At 41.5% G+C, this 20,647-nt stretch overlaps 1 protein-coding gene across 1 annotated transcript in view; it reads left to right on the top strand.

The window, feature by feature from the left end:
* The window catches only part of LOC132833494 (probable pleckstrin homology domain-containing family N member 1), a 64,969-nt gene that overhangs the window by 30,096 nt on the left and 14,226 nt on the right, over nt 1-20,647 (top strand). The window contains exons 5-9 of the mRNA XM_060851804.1: nt 4,566-4,712; nt 9,246-9,332; nt 11,732-11,795; nt 15,171-15,304; nt 16,651-16,797. Of these exons, the coding sequence (XP_060707787.1) occupies nt 4,566-4,712; nt 9,246-9,332; nt 11,732-11,795; nt 15,171-15,304; nt 16,651-16,797 (579 nt within the window). The remainder of the gene's footprint in view (nt 1-4,565; nt 4,713-9,245; nt 9,333-11,731; nt 11,796-15,170; nt 15,305-16,650; nt 16,798-20,647) is intronic.

Below are 20,647 nucleotides of genomic sequence, written 5' to 3'. Positions count from 1 at the left end.
TTTCAACCAAATCAGTCCACACTCTTCAGACACCAGTGTAAACAAGCTCAGACCATCTAACCATTCCTCATAAACAATTGGCTCATTCCCTTGTCAGTCCAGTAATCCTTTTGCAGAATTACCCCCGCATATAATTAAATCATTGAATTATATTGGGCTTGCATGAAGGCAAAGAATATTATCAACAAAATAAAGGCATGAAGAGTTTGTGCTTAGTACATCATTTTATTTGTAATACATTATTGGTGGTACGGTGACTCAGTGGTCAGTACTGCTGCCTCACAGTGCCAGGGACCCAGGTTTGGTTCCAGCCTTGGGTGACTGTCTGTGTGGAATTTGCACATTTCCCTATGTCTGTGTTGGTTTCCTCTGGGTACACTGGTTTCCTCCCATAATCCAAAGATGTGCAGGTTAGGTGAATGGGCCAAGCTAAATTGCCCATAGTGTTCAGGGATGTGTAGGTTTGGTTCATTAGTCAGAAGTAAATGTAGAGTAATAGGGTAGGGGAATGGGTCTGAGTGGAATACTCTTTGGAGGGTTGGTGTGGACTTATGGGGCCAAATGGCCTGTTTCCACACTGCAGGGATTCTGTGATAGCAAGATATGTCATGATCTAATGCATGTTTGAATGATTTGTTGACAATGGGGATGAAAATATACAAATTCTTGCCCAAAAGGTTAACTGGCCTGACCAATGAGCTGAAGATGGCCTCTGACACATAATTTGGTTGTGCAGAGTTGGTTGATTGAAGGCAGAGTGGTAGGCATTGTTTATACGGACTTCAACAAGGCACTCAACAAGGTTACGCAAGGTTACATCACATGGAATCCTGGAGGTACTAGCCAATAGAATACAACATTGGTTCAAAAGTAGGAGACAGAAGGTGTTGGCAATAGAGGGTTACTTTTTAGACTGGAGGCCTGTGACCAGTGGTGTGCCACAAGGATTGGTGCCAGATCCACTACTTTTTCTCATTCATATAAATGATTTCAATGTGAATATAGGAGGTATGGTTAGTAAGTTTACAGATTACACCAAAATGGGTGGTGTAGTGGAGAGTGATGAAGATGATCTTAGAGTACAACAACACCTTAATCAGCTGGGTCAGTGGACCAAGGCGTGGCAGATGGCGTTTAGTTTGAGTAAATGTGAGGTGTTGTATTTTGGTAAGGCAACCAGGGCAGGACTTATATACTTAATGGTAGGAACCTGGGGAGTGTGGCTGAGCAGAGACCTCGGGGTAAGGTGCATAGTTCCTTGAAAGTGGAGTGAAAGGTAGAGGCAGTGGTGAAGAAGGCATTTGGTGGGCTTGCCTTTAATGGTCAGTAGGAGTTGCGATGTCATGGTGCGACTGTGCAGGACATTGGTGAGGCTACTTTTAGAATACTGTGTTCACAGATTTACAAGGAAGCTACCAGGATTAGAGGTATTGAGCTATAAGAAGAGGCTGATGTGTTTTTCCCTGGAGTGCAGAGGTTGAGGGGATCTTATAGTGGTTTATAAAATCATGAGGAGCATGGACAAGGTGAACAGCCAAGGTCTTTTTCCCAGGGTAAGGAGGTCCAAAAATAGGGTGCCTAGGTTTAAGGTGAGAGGGAAAAGATTTAAAAGGGACCTGGGTAGCAACTTTTTCACGCAGAGGGTGGTGCGTGTATGGAATGAGCTGCCAGAGGAAGTGGTGGAGGTTGGTATGATTGCAACATTTAGGAGTCATCTGGATGGGTATACGAATAAGAAGGGTTTAGAGCGATATGGCACAAATGCTGACAAATGGGACTAGATCACTTTAGGATATCTGATCAGCATGGATGAGTTGGACTGAAGAGTCCATTTCTGGGCTAGAAACTCCATAACTCTATGACTCTATCTATCCTTTAATCAGGAGACCACAACTGCACACAGTATTTAAGTTGTGGTCTCATCAATGTCGTGTATAACTGAAGTATAAAGTCCTTACTTCTATGTTCAATTTGTCTCACTGTAGCACCTTTCATCAGGGTAACTGCACAACAACAATTTTTATTTTTGTAGCAATTTTGACATAGTAATACTTTCTAAAGCGCTTTAAAGTAATTGAATTAGTTGTATGCTAAGTCTGAATCGTTCGGAGAGATGGGGCAGATTGGTATGTTACTGGGTCAGCAATCCAGAGGTCTAGACTGAGGGGAAATGTGTTCAAATCTCAGCACTGTGGCAGCTGGTGAGATTTAAACTTTGCCCAGTAGACACATGGCTAAATGGATAAACAGGCTAGCATTGGGGTGGGATAAGGAGTCTGGCATTGGGATGGGATAAGGAGTCTGGCATTGGGATGGGATAAGGAGGCTAGCATTGGGGTACTCTGAGAAAATTGAAAGCCAAGCATTTTGTTCAACTTTTATGGTGTAATGCAGTGTGTTTATCTTTGATCCTGAAACCCAGGTTCAAATCCCACCTGCTATGGAAGTGTATCATAACATCTCTGAAACAGCTGATTTAAGATAATGTCTTAAATACGACCCAAGCAAAAAAAGAAAATACCAACAAAGAGCTGAATATTGAGTTGGTCCTTCAGAAGGCAAGTGATTGGAAAGCGTTTAGGGAGGGTCTTTCGAAAGCGTGGGTCTAAGTGGCTGACGGGTGGCACAACTGACATGGTGAAACAAAAGTGGCCAGAATCAGAGGGACAGTAAGTTTAGGGGAAGAGATAGGCTGATTAGGGTGGCACGGTGGCTCAGTGATTAGCACTGCTACCTCACAGCATCAGAGACCAGGGTTTGATTCCAGCCTCGGGTGACTGTCTGTGTGAAGATTGCATATTCTCCCCATGGCTGCATGGGTTTCCTCTGGGTGCTCCGGTTTCCTCCCACAATCCAAAGATGTGCAGGCTAGGTGAATTGGCCATGCTAAATTACCAATACGGTTCAGGGATGTGTAGGTTAGGTGCATTAGTCAGGGAAAATGTGGAGTAATAGGGCAGTGGAATGGGTCTGGGTGGTATACCCTTTGGAGGGTCAGTGTGGACTTGTTGGTCCAACTGGCCTATTTCCACACAGTAGGGATCTTGTGATAGCAAGATAAGTCATGATCAAATGCAGCCTTGAATGATTTGTTGACAATGGGATGAAAATGCACAAGCTCTTGCCCAACAAGCTCAGTGGCCTGACCAATTAGCTGGGGAAGGAGTTGAGGATGGTTTCTGACACATTACTTGGTTGTGCAGAGTTGGTTAATCGAAGGTACAGTGGTAGGCATTGTCTATAAGGACTTCAGCAAGGCATTCAACAAGGTTTTGCATGGGTAGATTACATGGAATCCTGGGGGAGATAGCCAATAGGATACAACATTGACTCGAAGGTAGGAGATAGAAGATGTTGGCAGTAGAGGATTATTTTTCGGACTGGAGGCCTGTGACCAACAATGTGCCACAAGGATCGGTGTTAGATCCACTACTTTTTCTCATTTATATAAATTATTTGGATGTGTACAAAGGAGGTATGGTTAGTAAGTTTGCAAACTTTGTAGTGAAATGGACAGTGATGAAGATTATCTCAGAGTACAATAGCACCTTAATCAGTTGGGCCAATGGACCAAGGAGTGGCAGATGGGATTTAATTTGGATAAATGTGAGGTGTTGCATTTTGTTAAGTCAAACCAGGGCAAGATGTATACACTGAGTGTATGGATCCTGGGGAGAATTGCTGAACAAAGAGACCTACGGATATAGGTGCACAGTTCCTTGAATGTGGAGTCAAAGGTAGATGCAGTGGTGAAGAAGCATTTGGCGTGCTAACTTGAGCTGTTTAGTGTGGCACGGTGGCTCAGTAGCTAGCACTGCTGCCTCATAGTGCCAGAAACCCAGGTTCGATTCCAGCTTTGGGCAATTGTCTGGTGGTGTTTACACATTCTCCTTGTGTCTGCATGTGTTTTCTCTGGGTGGATTGGCTGTGCTAAATTGTCCAGGGATGTGCAGGCTGGGTGGATCTGGGTAAGATGCTCTTCAGAGAGTCAATGTGGACTCAATGAGCCTCAGGATCCTCCAACCACATGGAATCAATGTCAATTTCATCAGTTTCCTGATCTCCTCTCTCTCCACCTGATCCCAGGTTCAACCCTCCAACTCGGCACCGCCCTCTTGATCTGTCCTACCTGTCCATCGTCCTTCCCACCTATCCACTCCATCCTCCACTCTGACCTATCACCATTACCTCCCACCTTCATTCACCCAATGCATTCCTAGCTACCTTCTTGCCAGCCCCACCCCTCTCCCATTTATCTCTCAGCCCCCTTGGAAACCATCCTCTATATTCCTGATGAAGATATTATGATTGAAACGTCGATTCTCCTGCTCCTCGGATGCTGCATGACCAGCTGTGCTTTTCCAGTGCCTCATTCTATGACACTCCTCAATAAGCAGAATGGTCTGCTTCCACACTGTAGGGATGCTAGCATTCAAGAAGATTGTATGGGAGGAAGAGCTGGATTATGAAGCCATTTTGAACATAGTGGTCATCATTTTAAATTGGAGGAGTTAAGATGTGTATAGTTTGTACATTTACCTCATTATGCAATTAATTGTTTGCAGACGGAATTGCTTTGGGGGAAGTCACGCAGAGAACTGGAGGAGATCATCCGCACTGAGCCTGTAATAGGCTGGGAAGGAGAAGACATCGGGTCTCTTGGTGAAATTGTGTGGTCCTCCTCTGTTGTCCTTCATGAACAATACAATAAGGTAACCGATCTTCAGTGCATCCATGTCAGATTACAATCCACTTAAAATGACCACTTCTTTGGACATTTTGCTAATTTAACGTGAACACTCTCTTCTTCCCAGCCAGTCTGAGCATATATCATGATTGCTGTGACAGAGTGGTATAAGGCAGTGTAATGAGAAATTAATTGTTCAGAAGTTACGTGTCCAAATCCCGCCATTGTTGACCTTTAGTGGGTTGGTGTGGTGCAGTGGTAGCGTCCCTGCCTCCAAGCCAGGAGGCCTAGGTTCAAGTCCTGCCTAATCCAGTGGTATGTAATGACATCACTGAGAAGATTGATTAGAAGATGAATAAGTGTTATTAACACAGTGTCTGCTGCAAGCTCAGCAGTGCCCCCTAAAGGATTGTTTGAAATCTTTGAAGACCTGCATTTATATAGCACAACAAGGCCACCATGTTCCAGCTACAACACAGTAACAACAACCAGGACCAGGAAGAGAGATCTGAAGTTATGATTCCCACTACATGCCTTTTTTTTAAGAAACAGCTCTTTCTGTATTTTTCCATAATGGGAGAGACAGTTGTGGAATGGTGATGTCACTGGGTTAATAAACTAGAAAGAAACGCGTTTAAAACCCAATGGCAAATGTTTAAAATTTAAGTTTGATTTGTGTCACCACTGTTGCAAAAAACCCCTCTGGTTTATTAATCTCCTTAGGGAGGATATGAGCCATCCTTACCTGATCTGGTCTACATGTGATTACAGTCCCACAGCAATGAGCAATAAATACTGGTGTCGCCAGTGACATCCATGTCCCATGAACAATTGTAATTTAGCTTGGAAATGCAGGGCACATGTTGCATTATAATAGAATGCAGCAAGCTATTTAAAGAGCAGTGACTGTAAGTAAAATGGCATTTTAAAAAATTACATTCAAAAGTGTAGTCATAGAGGTTGCACAGCATTCAAAGTTTGGGAGAAGATTTGTAGCTCGGGTGCTCGTTGGTGTGGTTCTGTTCGCTGAGCTGGGAATTTGTGTTGCAAACATTTCGTCCCATGTCTAGGTGACATCCTCAGTGCTTGGGAGCCTCCTGTGAAGCACTTCTGTGATCTTTCCTCCGGTATTTGTAGTGGTTTGAATCTGCCGCTTCCAGTTGTCAGTTCCAGCTGTCCATTGCAGTGGTCGGTATATTGGGTCCAGATCGATGTGCTTATTGATTGAATCTGTGGATGAGTGCCATGCCTCTAGGAATTCCCTGGCTGTTCTCTGTTTGGCTTGCCCTATAATAGGCGAACAGAACCACAACAAGTTTGCACAGCATAGAAACGGACCCTTTGGTCCAACTCATCCATGCTGACTAGATATCCTAAATTAATCTAGTTCTATTTGCCAGCATTTGTCCGATAAATATGTTTATTTTCCTTGTGCACACTTTCTGTTTTTCAAAAAAGACCAAGTATGGGTGATGGATATATCAATAAAATGAGTCAATGATTTGTGATTATATTTCGTAGTTTTGGAATGTTGCTGAACAAAGTGACCTTGGAGTGCAGGTTCATAGTTCCTTGAAAGTGGAGTCACAGGTAGATAGGATAGTGAAGAAGGGGTTTGGTATGCTTTCCTTTATTGGTCAGACTATTGTGTACAGGTGTTGGGAGATCATGTTGCAGTTGTACAGGACATTGGTCAGGCCACATTTGGAATATTGTGACACTTCTGGTCTCCTTTCCATCGAAAGAATGTTGTGAAACTTGAAAGGGTTCAGAAAAGATTTAAATGATGTTGTCAGGGTTGGAGGATTTGAGCTATAGGGAGAGGCTGAATAGGGTGGGCCTGTTTCCCTGGAGTGTCAGAGGCTGAGGGGTGACCTTTTGGAGGTTTATAAAATCATGTGAGGCATGGATAGGAAAAATAGATGAGGTCTTTTCCCTTGAGTGGGGAGTCCAGAACAAGAGGGCATAGGTTTAGGGCGAGAGGGGAAAGATATAAAAGGGACCGAAGGGGCAACTTCTTACCATAGAGGGTTGTATGTGTATGGAATGAGCTGCCAGAGGAAGAGGTGGAGGCTGCAACAATTACAACATTTAATAGGCATCTGGATGCGGATATTAACAGGAAGGGTTTTGAAGGGATATGGGACTAGATAAGGTTGGGATATCTGGTTGGCATGGAAGAGTCAGACTGAAGGGTCTGTTTCCATGCTGTTACATCTCTATGACTCTATGATCCTGTATTCTGGAAGAAGAATTACCAAGAGTGTGAATTGACTTGGATACTTCTCTAAAGGTAGTTGGCAGGGCAATAGTTAATGTTTGACAAGCACAGGACCCCTGGTGATTTCCTACTCTGAGTTTGTGCATGGGCACACAATACTCCCCTAATGGAGACATGAGCCACAATTGCAGACTTTATTTTGTGTTTTTGACACCCTCAATATCAGCCTAAAGCACTCTGTAGGGAGATAACTACTTGTAGCTAGACAAGCAAATTTGCAATGTGGAGGGTTGCCACTACCATAGGTTCAATTCCTATTCCAGTTGAAGTTCCTGTGAAGGACTCTCCTTCTCAACATGTCCCCTCACCTGAGGCATGGTGACCCTCAGGTAACCAGCATCACTATCTAATATGAGAGAGCAGCCCTATGGTCAGGTAGGACTTTGGTGACTTATTAAAAAAATCAGAGAATCCATCTTCTTATGCAGAAATGACAAGAAATGATTTGCACCTCTCAGTTCTACAAACAGCAAGATAATACCCCTGCCCTACTTTACAATTATGCGAGATCTCAGATTGGGCTCCAGTCTGACATGTCAGTTGAACAATAGCATTTCTCAGAACTGCACAGAAGTTTCAACCTAGATATTTTTCTTCCCATTTTTTGAGTGGGTCTCAAGTTCATTAGCGCTGTGACTCAGAGCATCCTACCACTGAGCCATTACTGACAAACATTAAAAGGAACTGATCTTCCATCGCTCTGAGGTGCAATTTTGGAACTGCTCACAGTCTGCAGTGTTAAATCTTAACAAGCTCTTGTTTGTTGCTGCTTTAAGGCATTGAAAATGTCTGCTGTCTGTGAGCAGGAACCTGAGTGCTGTCAATGTCTGAGTAAGAGCTATGTGTAGGTGGATGATGAATAGAACACCAACGCCAACTGGAGACAAGGGTGGTTGGAATGGAATTTGGATTGCTAAGAGTGATTTAGGATAGTGGGGGTGAGAGTGTCTTCTTACACCTTTGAGTGTGAATGCTGAACAAGGTTTGAGGGACTGACCTGTGATGCTATGGGAATGATTAAATTGTTATGCTGCAGATTGGGTTCTGGGTTGCCTGTGGAATTGCCCCATCATCCCTTGCCAGCTCACATCTCCCTTCCTACTTGTTTGCCCATAACCCAACAAGTCCAACTTGCTCCCAGCCTCAGTAACATCCTTCAGGCATTAGAAAAATCAGATATTTCCAAGGCATGGAGTTCAGGATTGTAACCGGGTGAGTGGGAGGTGTGTGCAAGTGTTAAAGAGCAGAAATGAACACTGACAGAGGCCTGAGTGAAGAAACTGTTACTTAATTCTTTGATTGTGAGTGTTGCCTCTAGTTAATGCCCAACTACAACAACTCTTGGGAAAGTGTAATGAGCTGTTTTTCTGATTCACTGTCAGCCATGTGCACAGGTACTCCCAGGATGCTTTTTCCTGTAGTGGTTTGGTATAGCTCTGTGGCTTGTTTGGTTATTTCAGAAGGCAGTTAAGAGTCAACAATATTATTGTGGGTCTGCAGTCACATATAATTCAGACTGTTTAAGGCTGATCGATTTCTTTCCTGGAGGGAATGAGTGCATCGACTCAGTGGTTACAATAATCCAGGTGGTTTCATGATCATTATGAGAGGAATGCTTTATTTCAGAATTATTAACTAATGGAGTTGAAATAATCTCTGCTGCTAAAATGGGCTGTTAATCCCAGAGGAAAAAGTGAGGTCTGCAGATGCTGGAGAGCAGAGCTGAAAATGTGTTGCTGGAAAAGCGCAGCAGGTCAGGCAGCATCCAAGGAACAGGAAAAGGGCTGAAGAAGGGCTTATGCCCAAAACGTTGAATTTCCTGTTCCTTGGATGCTGCCTGACCTGCTGCACTTTTCCAGCAACACATTTTCAGCTGTTAATCCCAGAGCATTGGAAGACACTCTGGATTCCTAATCCAGTAACATTGAGCTACTCCAGTCAAGAGTCCACTGAACCAGACACTCAAAAATGAGACAAAACCTTCCTGGGAATTGCATCTGCTCAATTCCACTTCCTGTATCAAAAGTTGATGTAGAAATTTCAATGCCTGGAGATTAGTCGGATGTATTACGGAACAATGGCATTAACTCATATTTGCTGTTTGTGAGGGGAGCATCCCAATTATTTACAATAGCATGTTCATCACCTATTAGTTTCAGCCCAAAAGACAGGTAATAAATAGTTTTTTTAATGGCATGATCATGACTAATGCAATGCCAACCAGTAATAAGATTGAATATTTTAACCATGCACCTTTTGTTTTGGTAATTTCCACAGGAAGAGAGTAAAAGGCACCTCGTTCTCTTTCCATTGCATTTGTTACTTCTGGCCGTAGATGATGAGAAAAACAAGTTCATTTATCAGGTGAAAATATCTGTGTTGTCTTCATTTTAAATCAGATTACAGAATTGTCTGCCCTCTACTCTGTCACTTGGGCAGACATGTACCTTTCTATGATTTCAATGATCTGAATATGAAATGGGCTGTCGAACTGCTTTTGTTATATTATGCCTTTTCATCCTCTCCCCTTGCCTGAGGAATGGTGAGCCTCAGGTTAAACTTACTACCACTCATCTCTTTCTAACAAGAGAGCAACCCAGTCGTAGATTGACAAGTACTTGGTTAGTTCAGTTGGCTTTTTTTTCCTTTATTCATTTATGGGATGAGGACATCACTGGCTAGGTAGCATTTATTGCCCATCCCTAATTGCCCAGAGGGCAGTTAAGAGTCTACCAGATTGCTGTGTGTCTTGAGTCGTATATACGCCAGACCAGGTAAGGATGGCAGTTTCTTTCTCTAAAGGACATTAGTGAACCAGATGTTTTTCCCAAAAACCAACAATTGATTCATAGTCATCGTTAGATTCTTAATTCCAGATACTTATTGAATTCAGATTCCACCATCTGCCATTGCAGGATTCAATCCCAAGTCCCCAGAACATTATCTGGGTCTCTGGAGTAACAGTTCAATGATAATATCACTAGGCCATCACTTCCCCTCAGGGTGGACAGCTGGTATGTGATGCCAACAGCACAAGGTTCATAGTAAATTGACTGAGTTTACTATTAAGGATTCTCCTTCTCAACCTCATCGCAAGTATGATGCTCCTCAGATTAAACCACCACCAGTTGTCTCTCTCTCTCTCTATGTCTATGAGAAAGTGGCTCTCTGGGACTATTACTTACTTTTTATCGCTGACATCCAATTTAACTGAATAAAACCTATCAGTGTGACCAAAGCCTCCACCAGTGTCTTTCTCCATTGCATTGATGTAAACAGCCAGCCTGGTCAGTGCTATTGGGAAGGATAGTGTCACCATTGGGAATAGATGGAAGTTCACTTCCTTCACTGCTTACCTTTTCTAGGTGTTACCTGAATCCCAGATCAGTGTTTCCAAGACCACAGATGAAACTCCTGATTCCTCTAGGCAGGGATAAACCTGAGAATATAAAAGGAAAGATTTTCAATCTTTCACAACCACATCACTTTACAACTGAATGCTTTTGCAATGGAATCTCTGTTGAAATCTAGAAAAAACAATTTTGCTCACAAAAGTGATCCCACAAAAAAAAACAATGTGATAAATGCAGACAACCTGCTTGTGCAGCATTGATTCAAGGATAATTGTTTGCTTCTCTTCAAAACAGGATCAGCTTAGAAGGAAAATAGAGCCTTGATTTAGCATTCCCTCCAATAGACTGCTCCATTGATAGTCCCCTCACTATTGCATAGGAGTCTCAGCTCCAATTTGTGCTGGAGTGGGTCTTGAACCTTCAGAGACAAAAGTGATGAAGCTGCATTGTCCTCCCAATCCCCTGAGAATGAAAGCCAGGTGATTTCCTAAAGTTCAAATTCAGCCCATTGAGTCTAGTCTGTCATTCAATGAGGTCAAGACTGATCTGATAACCATCTTAATACCATTTTCCTGCCTTTTCACCATAATCCTTGACTCCCTTAATCATTAAAACATTGTCTACCTCATTCTTGAATAGACATAATGATCCAATCACTACTGCCTTGCACAGTAAAGAATTTGAGAGTGAAACCAAGGGAGAAAATATCCTCGACAAGGAAATCGTAATACCGTAAATAAGAGTTTTTGTACAAGGGATACATATTTAAATGGTACTTATTGCTTTTCTCGATTAGATTACTTACAGTGTGGAAACAGGCCCTTCGGCCCAGCAAGTCCACACCGACGTGCAACCCACCCATACCCCTACATTTACCCCCTACCTAACACTATGGGCAATTTAGCATGGCCAATTCACCTGGCCCACACATCTTTGGACTGTGGGAGGAAACCCACACAGACACGGGAAGAACGTGCAAACTCCACACAGTCAGTTGCCTGAGTCGGGAATTGAACCCGGATCTCTGATACTATGAGGTAGCAGTGCTAACCACTGTGCCACCGTGCCACCCATGTAAGGGATACATATTTAATAGGGATACATAGTGTAAATGGTGCATAAATAATTGCCTTTGTGTAAAGGATGGGTGTGTGTAGGAAAGCTGTGTGCACCAAATGCAAGTTTGAGTAACAATTGTACAAGAGACATCGTTCTAACATTGTTGTAAAATGATTTGAGGGCATGCTGAGACTGGAGAGAGAGGTTTCGTGTGAAGTGTTTGGTGAATAGCTAAAGTGTATCAAAAAAACTTTGAAGATAACTTGTGAGTCTTAAAGCCACACCTATACCAAGCCCTGAATGTAGCTGAGGAAATGCTGACAATTCATTGACACCCTCTTCATTTTCCAGGGATTGTTGCCTCTGTCAGGAATTTCAGTCAGAACGTTGATGGAAAATACTTTTGAAATTACTGGTAAGAGCAAACAACACACATTTTCTTCAATGGAATTCTGCATTAAATGGCTGATTTCCAAGGTCTCCTCAACAATTAAAGCTGTTTGTAGGAGCAAACAGGCTTTGAGTCTTACATTACAATGAACTACACTGCAAAAACACTTCATTAGTTATAAAATGCTTAACAACCTTCTGAAGCTGAGAGAGGTGCTACGTAATTGTGCTTCTTTCTTTCTCAGAGCGACACTTAATTGGGTCAGACGTTCAAAAGCTTTCAAATACCAAGGAAGTTTGCAGAGAAACTTAATTTGCAATTTCATTTGGAGCTTTTTACGTTGAAACCTGTCCAGATATTTGCCTGAGATTGTGTTGGACTAGATGACATTAAATGGCCACCTTAACATTTTAAAACATTTTATCCAATTGAACATGTAACAGAAGCATACAAATGGTATGCAGAGTATCTATCATTTGTATTCACTGTATCTTGAGAAATCAGCTAACTGCAGGTAATTACAACCTTGAGTATGCAGTGCAAATAAATAATTCACTTTAGACAAAAAGGCTTAACTTCTGTCACATTTCCTGAGGTTATTCTCTACATAGCAGTTGTATCTGTCCCAAGCACTTTGAGATCATATTTAAAAGAAAACGAATCTCCATAGATGTTGCACCTTCCACAGCTTATCCAAAAGATCTTTGAAACCAATTTGTTATTTTTAAAACATTTTGAATTGAATTAATTCAAGTAAATGTAACTACTATTGCATGGCACAATAAGGCCGCAGAACAGTCAGGCAAATGAACATTTAATTGTTTTTAATCAATAAAATGCGGAGCTGGAAGGTCACAGCAGGTCAGCCAGCATCAGAGGAGCAGGAAAATCAAGGTTTCCGGTCAGGACCCATTATCAGGACTTCAGTGAGTCCTGAGTAAGGGTCCTGAACAGAAACCTTGACTTCCCTGTTCCTCCGATGCTGCCTGACCTACAGTGCCTTTCCAGCAACACATGTCATCAACTCTGACTTCCAGCATCTGCAGTCTTCACTATCTCCATCTAAATTTTTTTTGTTGGTATGGAATGAGGGAGGAATGAATGCTCTCCAGGACAGCCTATTCTTCTTCAAATAGCATCTTTCGGACCCCTGAACTAACTTGAAAGATGGACCCTCCAACAATGCAGCAGTTCCTTGGTAGTCAGACTGAGATGTGTTTTCAAGTCTGTGGAGTGAGACTTCAACCCACAACCTTTTGACTCAAAGCTTGAAATGTCACCTGGCACCAAGGTGGCCTTTTGACTGAGCGATGCCGAGTGCTCACATCACAGCTGCAAACCAGTTGTGGTTTCCCTTTAAAGAGCAGCAATAACAGTCATAGTGTCTCCACGTCTGAGTTTGCCCTGGTCTGCAAAGTATTGACATTATTTTCATAATTCACTTCAGGTGTCTGTGTATTCATCCCCCAAAGCAGGTGAAATTCACCCTTGGGACTCGGCATCTCATCCAAGTCAGATTAAATCACCAACAAACTGTAACGAGTCAGTTAATTCAAATGTCCGCTTTGTGACGCAGCGTGATGCCAACAGCATTTGTTCAATTCCCAGACCTGGTTGAGGTTATCTTGAAGATTCTCCTTTCCCAATCTTTCCCTTGTCTGAGGCATGGTGACTCTTGGGTTAAACCAGCACCCTTGTGCTGGTTGACCCAATCACCCAAATGATAGTGCAGCCCTCTGGTCCAGTAGGACTATGGTGATATTATTAGCGGAGAGGTGTTCCACATGCTTACTCGAATTAGGCCTCTGGGCAAGCCTTTCAAAAGCAATGTGAAGGTGCTATATAAATGTTACATCTTTTATGATGACAGGACACTCCAAAGCACTTTGCAACTAATTACAACTCTGCCTATTCTTCAGAAATATTTAATGAACAAAATACAACTGGAAATTTGAATGTGACAAGCTCCCATAAAGTGGGACAATGACCAGGTCATCTCTCTCCTAGGTTAAGGGATAAATATCCACAGAGACACTAGTGAGACCTTCCTGCCCTTTCTTCAAAAGGTGCTGCATTAGTTCATAACTTTCAACTGAGATGATAAACAGCATCTCTATTTAATATCTCATCTAAAAGACAGCACCTCTGAGAGCATAGCAGTCCTCCAGTACTGCACTGGAACATCAGCATTGAGTTTTTCGCTGCACTTCTGCAGGAATTTTAAAGCTATAACTTATCAAAGGTACTTCTAATGCCCAGTAAAATGTGCTGACACTTCATAAGTATAGTCATTGTTGTAATGCAGATGCAAAGTAAAAGTTTATCCATCACAAAATGCAAATATGTTTACTGCTGACAATGAACATGGAACATGTACTTGGCTTTTTAAGAAAAAAATGAGCGGGATGTGGGCATTGTTGACATCAAATTGTCCATCCCTAATTGTCTGACAATGTTGCCCCACACCCAAGTGCAAATGTTTATGAGGTGCATAACAGAATCTCTCAAGTTTCTGGTCACAGCTTCCAATCAGTCACATATGAATTCCAGCATAGCTCTGAATCACTCTGTTAATGGTTTTGTCAGGTCATTGCATGGATAAATAGAATAGGCAAAGTTGCAACTCTTGTTCCCAGTCCAGTATTAACAGGACAGCCAAACAAACAGTGAGATGAAGAAGGACACATTATGAGGATTGACCACTCCCATACAATGTAAACCAAGAAACAATCTTTCCTCATGATTAGTGTCAATATTGAACAATTTAGTTAGTCTATTCTCTGGATAAGTGCAGAACAGAGAATGAGGTAATTTATACTTGTCTCAACTGTTTGAAAGAGCTACCAGTAATTCAACTCTCCAGCTGTTTTTCCACAACCCTGCAATGTATTTTTCCTTTCAAAAATATATACGCAATTCCCTTGTGAAAGATTATACACTATTGCGACATTGCTCTATTAGAGGGGAGGCTGAGTACAAGACCAATTGCCAAGGCTGATATGGGCAGGGGACCTTCTCCAACACAATGTAAAAGCTGGAACAAATCCAAATTCACAAAGCTGCCAACTGGAGAAGAATTGGTGAGTTATGCCAGAGAAATGAGTGATGATATAAGGCTAGGAAGGAAGAATCCATTGATAAAGACATTGTGATACTCATGCTCTTCATTAGAGCAATGATAATTTTGTATCTTCAATAATTTTTGACCCTAGATCATTTGGGAGATAATATAGAGGTTAAAGCAAATGAACCTGAGTGTATAAGATACTAAATAGAGGCTGACAGACCGACATTACATTGTATGCTCTAAGGGCAAGTGAATTGTTTTTATAGTACACATATATACACACCTCTGTAATGGAATAACTTTCAATTGTCCCAATATTTTCTTCTCATTAGGTTCAATGTTCGATTCTAGGATAATCACCTGTCCAGATACAGAAGAGTTTAGAATATGGATGGCCCATTTGCCAAGAAGAGTGAAGAAGGCCTCCATCTATCGTCCACATAAAGAGCAAAAGCTGTCTGTGCTGGTAGGCAATGTTCCTTTTTTTTCAGACTTCACCGCATCAATCGTTGATGTGAAGGAGGGTGGCAAACTTCAAGGTTTAATATTTAATGAGAAATTGAATGACACTGCTTAAGCATGATCCAGGATCAATCACAAATCTACATTAAGGCAAAAACAAAAAATGCTGAAGAATATTTAGCAGGTCTGCTAGCACCCGTGGAGAGAGAATTAAAATTATGAGCTTGCTTCTTCTTCAGAATGGAATGAAGATGGAGAAAGCATTAAGTCAACCTGTGTTACCCCAGCATAGTACTTGGGGTTCTGCCATTGGTCTCAATGATTGTGGCACCCTGGAAATCATTTAGGGTCCTGCTCCTGGATGATTATCCTATGGATTTTATTGTAAACTAGTATGTATCTCAATGTCCCGTGATTCCAAGGTTAGGCTCTTCTTTGCTGCTCGCATGTTGGAGTAGACAGCTAGCATCCAGTATCAATGCTCACTCATGAAATTCATCTTTCAGGCAAGGTAGAATTGGCAGTTAGTGATCAATGAAAGGTACCCTACAAGAATAAACACCTTCAGAAACTGAGCTGAGAAAGACATTTGGAAGGAATGTAAGGGATATTCAAAACTGCGGTAGAAACAGGAAGGGAAGCGTACTTAAACTTTAAAATAAATTCTAATGCAAAAAAAAAGAAAATTTTAATTTTAGAATGTAGTCAGAAGGGTTAGAAAGGAAAAAAAATATGCAAGCACGTAAGGAGCCTGTCATCGGTCATACATCATTGACATCAGAGACAGTCTGTTTGGCAGCTCACCATTGTAAGCACAACTCTTATCACGAAAGGGTAAATTGCATCAATTGATTCATTTCCTACTTTGAAAGTGTTTTCTTAGGAGTTAGGTAATATCAAGATTATGAATAGGGCTGTTCTAGATTAATGAAGAATGCATGGGTGATATCGTAAAGGGAGGCATAGGAAAATGTCTTCACTGAGTCATTAGCTTCACTGTGATCTAAAAAGGAACATTCAATAGAACTCTAATTCTCTGGCTGCCTTTGAAATGTAACCTGTTTCGTTGAATTTTCTGTGAAAATATATTAAGAGACAAGTTTCCCTATTAACTCTGTAAGTGCATCTGAGCCAATGAATTCTTATTAAACCAGAGAGATATGACTGGATTCTGTTATAACAGTTCTGAAGAAAGGTCCCTAGACTTGAAATCTTAACTCTTCTCCCTCTCCACAGATGCTGACAGATCCGTTGACTTTTTCCAGCAATTTCGGCTTTCGTTTCAGTTCTTCAACATCTACAATTCTTTATTTTGTCCTGTTTAATCTGTTTGTTGCTCCTGGTTATTAGATCCCTTGTGATGAGAGCTGGAAGAGGCAAGAGCTAGAGAAATACCTGCTACAGAAACCCATCAAAGGCTGGGAAGGAACTCCTATCCAACATCTGGGAGCCATCATTTACTTGTCCATGGTAAAAATCAACTTCACACAGAGTCAGGTCTGTCACTTACTCCTGTTTAAGTTAACAAATGCACCTTTACGATATGTTAAGAGTATCTCAGCAAACAGGAAATCCATAGCATATTAGGATTTCTCAAACTAGTCTTTCACTTATCAATAATGATCTTTAAAATATTGCACACTTGTTATGCAGGGAAGCGCAACAGGCAAGTGTGTGTGTGTGTGTGTGTGTGTGTGTGTGTTATCCATTTAGTCAAGTGTATACATAAAGCAGGGAACTCTTGAGCGGCCCTAACCCTGGACCCAGGAAACCTGGTTCATGTCCCACCTGCTCCAGAGGTATGTTATAAAATCTCTGCTTAAAAATACCTGCATGTAAAGAATATTCACTGAAATAAAATGACCAATCAGGATAAAAACAGAAGCTACTGGAGGAAACTCAGAAAGTCTGGCAGTATCTGTAAAAAAGAGTTATCACTCTGATATGACTCTTCTTTGGAACTGAGCAATTTGGGATCAATTCTTCCCTTAATGGTAGAATCAAGGTGAGGATGGAAGGTCCAATCAGGCCAGTTAAACTCCTCAGAATGGTTTCTTTTTGACATTGAAATTCAATATTACTGAAAAGAGAGACAAAGGAATTGGGAGGCCATGTTGCGTCTGTACAAGACATTGGTGAGGCCATTTTTGGAATATTGTGCTCAATTCTGATCTCCCTCCTATAGGAAGAGTACTGTGAAAGGGTTCAGAAAGGATATTGCCAGGGTTGGAGGTTTGAGCTAAAGGGAGAGGCTGAATATGCTGGGGCTGTTTTCCCTGGAGCGTCAGAGGCTGAGGGGTGTCCTTATTGAGGTTTATAAAATCATGAAGAGCATGGCTAGGTATTTTCCCTGAGACAGGGGGAGTCCAGAATTAAAGGGCATAGATTTAGGGTGAGAGGGGAAGTATTTGAAAGGGATCTAAGGGGCAACGTTTTCACACAGAGGGTGGTGTGTATATGGAATAAGCTGGAAAGGAAGTGATGAAGGCTGGTACAATTACAATATTGAAAGGGTATCCGGATGGGCATATGAATAGGAAGAGTTTGGAGCGATATGGACCAAGTGCTGGCAAATGGGACTAGATTAATTTAGGATATCTGGTTGGCATGGATGAATTGGACTGAAGGGTCTGTCTCCAATGCAGTACCTCTCTATAACTCTTTGACTCTAATATGTTGAAGTTTTTTGTCTTGCATTCATCAGGATATATGCAAAAATACCAAATTCTGAATGATCACAACAATTTATATAGGGTGTTGTGGTCAAGCCACTCCTCAGAGTATTAACTGACTGCTGTATAGAAGCGGGGAATTGAGTACTCTACCATTTTATTCAATGTTAGGTTAGAAAACCCTGCCACCCCAACCATTAAATGCTGCCTGAGGGATGTACTACTTGTCAGAAATGAGGAACTGATGTGGATATGAAAAACAAAGACCCTAGTTCTAAACTGTATGTTCTTTAATTGTGGTTAACACACGGTTTAGTGGTTAACACTGCTATCTGAAAACATCAGGGACCCTTGGTTTATATGGAGTTTGAACATTCTCCCCGTGACTGCATGGGTTTCCACTGGGTGCTCTGGTTTCCTCTCACAGTCCAAAAATATGCAGGTTATGTAGATTAGCCGTGGAAGACACAGTGTTACAGGGACAAGGTAACAGGGGTGGATCTGGGTGGGATGTTCTTCAGAGAATCGGTGTGGACTCAATGGGCTGATTGGCCTGTTTCCTCACTGTAGGGTGTCTATGATTCTATGGAACAGCACCAATATAGATTAACATTTCACTCATTTGTTATTTGTGTAACCTTGTTGTAGTTGACTGACTCTTTCATTTATATCACAGTTAGTGCTCTTCAAAAGCAAATTTGATTATGAATCATCATGGGACAGCCTAAAACATGATGAAACATATTTTAAATGCAAGTTCCTTTCTCTTTTCTATTTGAGTCAACAACTTTGAATATTTAGGTGCAATAAATGTACACTTTGGAGTAAGTCCATAAACAATAGGAACAGGAGTTAGTCATTCCATGCCTGAAACCTCCTCTGCTATTCAGTAGAATAATGATTGATCTGATAAAGCTCCTCATGTCCACTTTCCTGCTCTTTCCCTGTAACCCTTGATTCCCCTATTGTTCAAGAATTTATCTCAACTTTAAACATACACAAGGACTTTGCCCCTACAGCTCTCTGGAGCAAGGGGTTCCAAAGAATCACAGCCCTCTGAGAGAAGACATTATCTCCTCATCTCAGTCTTAAACTAGCATCCCTTTGTTTTGAGACAATGTCCTCTAGGCCTGGACTCTCCTATAAGGGGCAACAGCCTCTTAAAAATCCAAATGTCTCAATAAGATCATTTCTCATTCTTCTAAATTCCAATGACTAAAGTCTGAACCTGTTTAAACTTTATCCATAAGATAATCCCTCCATACCATATCCTAGTGAGCCTTTTCTGAAATGCCTCCAATTAAATGATAGCTTTCCTTTAATAAGGGGGCTAAAACTGCTCATAGTGTTCCAGATGTGGTCTCACCAGCACCTTGCACAGTTGCAGCGATACTTCCCTACTCTTATACTCCAACTCCCTTGAAATAAGGGCCAAATTTCCATGAGCATTCCTGATTATCTGCTGCACCTGTGTGCTAGCTTTCTGTGCTCCATGCACAATCACCCCAATTCCCTTTGTGTTGTAGCTTTATGCAGTTTCTCTACATTTAAATAATTCTGTTTTTGTTCTTCTTTCCAAGATGGAAACTTCACATTTTCCAACATTTAAACACCATTTGCCAACTTTTTCCTACATACTTAACCTAGCAATTCTCTCCATAAACTATTCATATCCCTCTTGCAACTTGCCTTTCAATTCATTTTTTGTGTCATCTGCAAACTTGGCTACAGTGCATTTACCTCTTTTCTGCTAGTTATTAATATATACTGTAAACAGTTGTGGTCCTAGCACTGATCTCTGTGGAGCCCCATTGGTTACAGATTGCCAACCTGAAAAACAACCACCTAGCCCCATTTGCTGATTCCTGCTGGTGAACCAATTCTCCGTGCACACCAGTATACACTTCCAACATCATCTTCTGATAGCATTTTGTGACATACCTTGTCAGGTGCCTTCTGGAAGTCCAAATCTACATTTACTAGTTCCCCTCTATCTACTCTGGTTGAAACCTTTTTGAAAATCTCAGACAAAATAATTGGCTCTATGTTCACTTTGACCTGTTTCTTCCCTTTATATATTTAAAGAAGTTCTTATTGTCAGTTTTTATATTTCTCACTTATTTGTCATTTGAGTTCATTTTCACATTCTTTCTTACATTTTGTCCCTCCTTTGCTGGATTCTAAATTTATCCTTGACCAAAGATGTACAGATTAGGTGGATTGGCCTTACTAAATTGCCCATAGTGTCCAGGGAGGTATTGGTTAGGTGGATTATGGGAAGTGCAGGATTACAGGGATAGAGTGGCACTGGGTAGGATGCTGTTCATGGGCCAGTGTGGATTCGATGGGCCAAATGGCCTGTTTCCACTCTGTAGGGATTCTATGACTTGGGGCAATCACTGACTTTTGCCTCCTTCAAAGCTATTCATTTCAACTCTATCCCCTCCTTCACTTTTTTGGTCAGCCATGGTTGGTTTATCTCTCTATTAGAATCTCTCCTCTGCATTGTTGAGGACAATAAATTACATCTTTAAATGTCTGCCATTGTTTGCTTATGTCTTTCCTGCTAATTTATCTGAATGTTATATTCAGTAATATAAATTCTTAAAATGACTCATGTTTGACTCATACTTGTCAGATGGGAAAAAAATGGAAAAAATCATTTGGTTGGATCC

The sequence above is a fragment of the Hemiscyllium ocellatum genome, chromosome 37 (assembly GCF_020745735.1).
Source record: "Hemiscyllium ocellatum isolate sHemOce1 chromosome 37, sHemOce1.pat.X.cur, whole genome shotgun sequence".
Classification (NCBI taxonomy): domain Eukaryota; kingdom Metazoa; phylum Chordata; class Chondrichthyes; order Orectolobiformes; family Hemiscylliidae; genus Hemiscyllium; species Hemiscyllium ocellatum.
This window is presented reverse-complemented; position numbering and strand designations above follow the sequence as displayed.